General features: G+C 41.4%; 1 protein-coding gene across 1 annotated transcript; it reads left to right on the top strand.

The window, feature by feature from the left end:
- Nucleotides 1-345: 345 nt before the first annotated feature.
- Nucleotides 346-1,450, top strand: LOC124687546 (LIM domain-containing protein PLIM2b-like). Its single transcript, XM_047221321.1, has 5 exons — nt 346-480; nt 677-776; nt 869-897; nt 1,015-1,104; nt 1,181-1,450. The coding sequence occupies exons 1-5, from the start codon at nt 346-348 to the stop codon at nt 1,448-1,450; spliced, it is 624 nt and encodes a 207-aa protein (XP_047077277.1).
- The last annotated feature ends 6,543 nt before the right edge of the window (nt 1,451-7,993 follow it).

The following is a 7,993-nucleotide window of genomic DNA, read 5'->3' as shown; positions in this document are numbered from 1 at the left end:
ATGAAAACAGGAGAACCGGAGAAGGAATTAAGCAAAGATCAAACCAGGGACAGATGGTGCCCCTCCCAAAATAAAACGATAGCATTCCGCTTGACTGGGTCTGTGCGGTCTAGAGCCCATGCATCTCCTATCTTCGCTCCCAAACCCATCAGGCCCCGGCCATTTTAAAGCATCAGCCATTGCTGTCTCCATCCCGTTCTCGAGGTGCCACGCTCGCTCCTCTGAAAGACCTCCTCCCATCCTCGCCTGCACGTCGATCGCCAGCCAGCTGAAGGAGACGCGCCTGAATAAGAAGGAGGTCGTGCGTCGTCTCCATTGCTCGGTCGATCACCGGCGCGAATCACCATGTCTTTCACCGGCACGCAGGACAAGTGCAAGACGTGCGACAAGACCGTCCATTTCATCGACCTCCTGACCGCCGACGGTGTCTCCTACCACAAGACATGCTTCAAGTGCAGCCACTGCAAGGGGACCCTGTCGGTATGCATTTCCCTTCCTTGCCAGAGCTCAGCTTTTCGTGCTGTATCCGACTGCAGATAATGTGCTGTTGTGATGCTTTATTTTGTCGCCGAATTGAGTGCTACATACATGTTTCATTTTTATATATTTCTACATTTGTTCACAATGTGAATTTTCTGAAGATTTTTTTCGTTTCGATTTTGTACATGGTCTGTAGATGTGCAGCTACTCTTCCATGGATGGTGTCCTCTATTGCAAGACTCACTTTGAGCAGCTCTTCAAGGAGTCAGGGAGCTTCTCAAAGAATTTTACGACAGGTAATGCTAAACCACAGTACTGGTTTCGGTAATGTTCCATACTGATGAGCTATAGATATGTTCTGAATCCTCTTTTTTTTTTCGTTACTCAGGTGGGAAATCTACAGACAAGCCTGATCAGGTATGGTTCCGAGATATTCTGGAACAGTACCCCTAACTCCACAGCTTATGTTTACATATCTATTGGTTAATGCTCATCTGACAATTATTCACATTGCGAATTCGGAATTTCTCGCAGTCAAAAGCTCCAAACAAGATGTCCTCTATCTTCTCTGGCACCCAGGATAAATGTGCAGCCTGCCAAAAAACCGTGTACCCATTGGAGAAGGTAGAGGAATGTTGTAATGTTAACATCGATAAAGTAGATCATAACAACATTGCTAAGCGTGATGTCTTTTGTTCAGCTATCTTTGGAGGGCGAGTGCTACCATAAGAACTGCTTCAGGTGCTCCCATGGTGGCTGCACCCTGACGACCTCCTCGTACGCCGCCCTCAACGGAATCCTCTACTGCAAGATCCATTTCTCACAGCTGTTCAAGGAGAAGGGCAGCTACAACCACCTCATCAAGACTGCGCAGACAAAGAAAGAGAACGAGGAGGCTGCAGCTGCAGCAGAGACTGCAGACGGGGAGGCAGACGCAGAGAAGGAAGTGCCCCCACAAGATGCAACATAGAGCAAAGACTAGGAGAAAAGCAAAGAAAAAGCAGAGCCAAATATATAAAAGAAATCTCCGCGATTCTCAGATAGTAATTTGCAATACTTCCTTCCCTGCTTCCATTTTTGTCCGGCCTCTGAAACCGTGCGTTTTGTCAAGCTGGAATTGTATTATTTCTTGACTTGTCACCTTAACATGAAATTATTGGCTTGCACAGTCAAAACATATTGCTTACCATTGCATAAATATTTTCTTTGAATTCTTTGAACATGAGTATGGCAACACATTTTTCCATCTCGGACTGTCTATTGGCCAACATAGAAATAGTCATTTCCCAATCAACAATAATTCATGGTCATCTAATGAAAGATCTCCTTGTTACTTTGTAGTTGCATGAAATCTCTGGTTTTTCTTTTCTTTTCAAAAAGGAGGTTAAGACCCCTGACGTATGTATTGAAAGGATGCATACAACCTATTCATTATTTTATAGGAAAACACCCATTGTAAATGGATTATGAACATAAAAAATGGGACACTCTATTTCACTAACTAATTTATAAATTGTACTACCGTGGCATCACTTCACTTACAATCAATCACAATCAAATAACGGTGGAGTAAGGGTATGTCTTACATTAGAAATGAGAGAAAAAAAACCGCGTCCCTATGTTGTTTGCTAGTAAAACAATGTTCATATGGTTTCAAGGTTACACCATTCACGGAGGAACTCCATGCGAGCAAGATCATGCATGCCCTTCTCTGTCATAAGCCCAATAATGTTATGCCACAACTCAACCGAAGTGTCATTCTCACCGACGGTCAGCACATCATTGCATAGCTTGGTTTTAGTCACATAGAGACATCCTTCTTACTTCCTCGAGCCACAATAAAATAGCCTTTGGTGAGCTTCCATTTTGCATCACCAAAATAACTTCCATGGCGAATGTCATCAAGCATACCCATTGACAACAAATTCAGCCGTATATCGGTTAGATGCCTCACATCATCGAGCACCAACCTGCAACTTGTATTAGTTTCAATGCATATAGACAAGCCCGTTGATGGGAATGTTCGAAGTGAGCGACCGAACAGGGTCCCCAAGATTCCAGGGGGCCCGAATTGCAGAAGCCCACTACTAATAATGGCTTAGCTAAAGCGGTCCATTTCTTTATGGTGTGCAGCTCAGCAGGCCACGATCGCATCCCACAAAGAAAAAAGGGTAAAAAAACAATCTCAATCCCAATCGATCCGTCTCCCGTTTTGTTGGATGCTCGTACATGTTCGTCCAGCCTGGTTCGTTCTGATCGTTCGCGTTGTGTCCTCGTGCCGGCGTGCCGTGATAACCCACAAGTATAGGGGATCGCAACAGTCTTCGAGGGAAGTAAAACCCAAATTTATTGATTCGACACAAGGGGAGGTAAAGAATACTTATAAGGCTTAACAACTGAGTTGTCAATTCAGCTGCACCTGGAAAAGCACTATTAACAGGGGTGATGTGAAAGCAGCAGTGATATGAGAGCAATAGTAACAGAGAATACGTAGAGCGATAATGATGAACACAGAGGCAACGGCACCAGAAAATAGTTGATACTACTTCCAATGACATGTAAGAACGAGTATATGATGATGAAAGATGGACCGGGGTTCCCAGCTATCTTCACTAGTGGTAACTCTCCAATAACAAGTGTTGGGTGAACAAATTACAGTTGGGCAATTGATAGGATTGAAATAGCATTAAGACAGAACTTCAAGATTATTAATCATGTAGGCATGTTTCCATATATAGTCATACGTGCTCGCAATGAGAAACTTGTACAACATCTTTTGTCCTACCAGCCGGTGGCAGCCGGGCCTCAAGGGAATCTACTGGCAATTAAGGTTCTCCTTTTAATAGAGCACCGGAGCAAAGCATTAACACTTGGTGAAAACATGTGATCCTCATACCTACGCCTTCCCCTCCAGCTATCCCGATTCTGTCGTCACTCTGGGCCTCGGGTTCCGTACATAGACATGTGCAAACAACTTGTAGATACAATCTAAGCAATAAGTATAGAGCTTAAATCTAAAATCATGCCACTCGGGCCCTAGTGACAAGCATTAAACACAACAAGATTGCAGCAACAATAACTTCACAAACTTTATAGATAGACTAATCATAATGTAACAATCCATCGGATCCCAACAAACACAACACCGATTACATCAGATGAATCTCAATCATGTAAGGTAGCTCATGAGATCATTGTATTGAAGTACATGGGGGAGAGAGTACCAACTAGCTACAGCTAGAACCCGTAGTCCATGGGGGAACTACTCACGGAGCATGATGGAGGCGGTGGCGTTGATGGAGATGGCTTCCTCCGGGGGCACTTCCCCGTCCCGGCGGTGTGCCGGAACATAGACTCTCGTCCCCGAAACGGAGTTTCGCGATGGCGGCGGCGCCCCGGAGTCTTTCTCGGAGTTTCGTCAATTGGTATCGAAGTTTTAGGTCGCGAGGGGTCTTATAGGCGAAGAGGCGGCGCAAGGGGGCGCCTGGGGGTCCCACCCCATAGGCTGGCGCGCCCCCCTTCCAGGCCGCGCCGCCTTATGGTCTGGGGGCCCCAGGCCTCCCCTTCGACTCTCCTTCGGTGTCCTGGTCCGTCTCGGTGAATTATGATGTTTGGTCTTCGTTTCGTCGAATTCCGAGAATATTGCCCGAACAGCCTTTCTGGAACAAAAAACAACAGAAAACAGGAACTGGCACTTCGGCATCTTGTTAATAGGTTAATTCCGAAAAACGCATAAAAACATTATAAAGTGTGAGCAAAACATGTAGGTATTGCCATAGAACAAGCATGGAACATCAGAAATTATAGATACGTTGGAGATGTATCAAGCATCCCCAAGCTTAGTTCCTACTCGCCCTCGAGTAGGTAAACGATAAAAAGAATAATTTCTGTAGTGACATGCTACTTACATAATCTTGATCATACTATTGCAAAGCATATGAGATAAATGCAGTGACTCAAGGCAATGATCTATAGTTGCTAACAAATAGATAACATATAGCAAAACTTTTCATGAATAGTACTTTCAAGACAAGCATCAAAAGTCTTGCATAAGAGTTAACTCATAAAGCAATAAATTCAAAGTAAAGGCATTGAAGCAACACAAAGGAAGATATAAGTTTCAGCGGTTGCTTTCAACTTTCAACATGCATATCTCATGGATAATTGTCAACACAAAGTAGAATAATAAGTGCAATAAGCAAGTATGTAAGAATCAATGCACAGTTGACACAAGTGTTTGCTTTTAAGATGGAAGGAAGTAGGTAAATTGACTCAACATAAAGTAAAAGAAAGACCCTTCGCAGAGGGAAGCAGGGATTAAATCATGTGCTAGAGCTTTTTAAGTTTTGAAATCATATAGAGAGCATAAAGTTTTGAGAGGTGTTTGTTGTTGTCAACGAATGGTAGTGGGCACTCTAACCCCCTCATCAAACAGACCTTCAAAGAGCGGCTCCCATGAAGGACGTTATCTCTACCAGCAAGGTAGATCATCCCTCTTATCTTTTGTTTACACATGTACTTTAGTTTTATTTATGGTTGACACTCCTCCCAACCTTTTGCTTACACAAGCCATGGCTAACCGAATCTTGGGTGCCTTCCAACATTCACATACCATGAAGGAGTGTCTATTTGCAAAATTAAGTTGCTTACTGATGAATCAGGGCAAAACACGTGAAGAGAATTATTAGTGAAGGTTAATTAATTGGGGCTGGGAACCCCGCTGCCAGCTCTTTTTTGCAAAATTATTGGATAAGCGGATGAAGCCACTAGTCCATTGGTGAAAGCTGCCCAACAAGATTGGAAGATAAAACACCACATATTTCCTCATGAGCTATAAAACATTGACACAAATAAGAGATAATAGCTTTTGAATTGTTTAAAGGTAGCACATGAAGTATTTACTTGGAATGGCAGAAAATACCACATAGTAGGTAGGTATGGTGGACACACATGACATAGGTTTTGGCTCAAGGTTTTGGATGCACGAGAAGCATTCCCTCTCAGTACAAGGCTTTGGCTAGCAAGGTTATTTGAAGCAAACACAAGTATGAACCGGTACAGCAAAACTCACATAAGAACATATTGCAAGCATTATAAAACTCTACACTGTCTTCCTTGTTGCTCAAACACTTTTACCGAGAAAATATCTAGACCTTAGAGAGACCAATCATGCAAACCAATTTCAACAAGCTCTACGGTAGTTCTCCACTAATAGGTTCAAACTACATGGTGCAAGAGCTTAATCATGATCTACTTGAGAGCTCAAAACAATTGCCAAGTATCAAATTATTCAATACAATATGAAGCATTTTCTGTTTCCAACCAAATAACAATAAGTGCAATAGCTTCCAACTTTTGTCATTGAACATTAAAAGTAAGAGCGAAGAACACGAGTGTTCATATGAAAAAGCGGAGCGTGTCTCTCTCCCAAACAAGGATTGCTAGGATCCGAATTTATTCAAACATAAACAAAAATAAAAACACACAGACGCTCCAAGTAAAGCACATAAGATGTGACCGAATAAAAATATAGTTTCAATAGAAGAAACCTGATAAGTTGATGAAGAAAGGGATGCCTTGGGCATCCCCAAGCTTAGACGCTTGAGTCTTCTTGAAATATGCAGGGATGAACCACGGGGGCATCCCCCAAGCTTAGACTTTTCACTCTTCTTGATCATATATCATCCTCCTCTCTTGACCCTTGAAAACTTCCTTCACACCAAACTTCTCATAAACTTCATTAGAGGGGTTAGTACTCAAAAAAAAAACTTTAATCCACTTTAGTCCTGTAGTGACATATTGCAAGAACTCAATAAAACATTAGCTACAGCTCTCCAAGTCTAGAAAGCCTTGCTTAAAGTCCACAAGAGACAATGCAAAAAACAGAGACAGAATCTGCCAAAACAGAACAACCAGTAAATACGGATTTTTAAGAGGTACTTTAGTTGCTCAAATCAGAAAACTCAAAACTAATGAAAGTTGCGTACATATCTGAGGATCACTCACGTAAATTGGCAGATTTTTCTGAGTTACCTATAGAGAATCCTACCCAAATTCATGAAAGCAAGAAATCTGTTTCTGCGCAGAAATCCAAATCTAGCATCAACCTTCTATTAGAGACTTCACTTGGCACAATATTGCAATAAAATAAAAATAAGGAGAGGTTGCTACAGTAGTAACAACTTCCAAAACACAACAAAACAGTAGCAAAATAAAGACATGGGTTATCTCCCAAGAAGTGCTTTCTTTACAACCATTAAGATGGGCTCAGCAATTTTAATGATGCACTCGCAAGAAATAAGAGTTGAAGCAAAAGAGAGCATCAAAAGCAAATAAGAAACACATTTAAGTCTAACCCCTTTCCTATGCATAGGAATCTTGTACACAAATAAATTCATGAAGAACAAAGTGACAAGCATAGAAAGATAAAACAAGAGTAACTTCAAAAGTTTCAGCATATAGAGAGGTGTTTTAGTACCATGCAAATTTCTACAACCATATTTTCCTCTCTCATAATAATTTTCAGTAGCTTCATGAACAAACTCAACAACATAACTATCACATACAACATGCTTTTCATGATTTCCAAACACATAATTTTTATGAAGCTCAAAAATAGTTGGATTAAAACTTTCAAACCCACTTTTATCAACAATATAACAAGATGATTGATCAATCTCAAAAGATATGGGACTCATAGATAAAATCAAGAACTCTCCAATCCCATTTTCATTAGTAGTACAATTAATATTATCAAGTATCATAGGACCATCATCTAGAGATTTATCATAAACATTTGCCAAGCAAAACTCTTTAGTATCATGCATTTCGACATCAGGCACAAACAAAGCATTATCATAAGATTTATCAAAATAGCATGGATTATCATGAATAACAGTAGCATAATTATTCTCACAAGTTTTACTCACAGGGAATATTTCAAGAGAATCCACAGGAACATAACATTCATCCGCCTTTGGTAAGCATGGAGGACAATCAAATAGTGTAAGAGATAAAGAGTTACTCTCATTAGAAGGTTGGCATGGGTAGCTAATCCATTCTTCCTCCTTTTGTTCATCACTCTCCTCTTCTTTTTCATCCAATGAGCTTTTAGGTTCATCAATTTCCTCCTCTTTTCATCCAATGAGCTTTCGAGTTCATCAATTTCTTCTTCCACTGGTTCCTGCAAATTGTGAGTGCATTCTTGTGCATTAATGAGTCTCTCTTTATAATCAATGATATAAGTATTATCACTGTAGCTTTCTATGCAAAAATTGTTGGGATTCGTAGCATAGAAAACAAAAAATTTCCTACCGCGAGAACGCAATCCAAGCCAAGATGCAATCTAGAAGATGGGAGCAACGAGGGGATGAACGAGACTAACCCTTGAAGATTTCCAAAGCCTACGAGAGGAGGCTCTCGTTGCTGCAGTAGATGATCACTTGCCGCTTTCAAAAGCGCGTAGAAGATCTTGACGGTGCCACAATCGGGCAGCACCTCCGTACTCGGTCAC

The sequence above is a fragment of the Lolium rigidum genome, chromosome 2 (genome assembly GCF_022539505.1).
Source record: "Lolium rigidum isolate FL_2022 chromosome 2, APGP_CSIRO_Lrig_0.1, whole genome shotgun sequence".
NCBI classification, from domain to species: Eukaryota; Viridiplantae; Streptophyta; class Magnoliopsida; order Poales; family Poaceae; genus Lolium; species Lolium rigidum.
This window is presented reverse-complemented; position numbering and strand designations above follow the sequence as displayed.

What these genes read in the sequence shown, in the direction of transcription:
- LOC124687546 (XM_047221321.1), top strand. Translation starts at nt 346, where the DNA reads ATGTCTTTCACCGGCACGCAGGACAAGTGCAAGACGTGCGACAAGACC. An exon ending in CTACAGACAAGCCTGATCAG is followed by an intron (nt 898 to 1,014) that starts GTATGGTTCCGA and finishes AATTTCTCGCAG; the next exon opens with TCAAAAGCTCCAAACAAGAT. An exon ending in CCGTGTACCCATTGGAGAAG is followed by an intron (nt 1,105 to 1,180) that starts GTAGAGGAATGT and finishes TCTTTTGTTCAG; the next exon opens with CTATCTTTGGAGGGCGAGTG.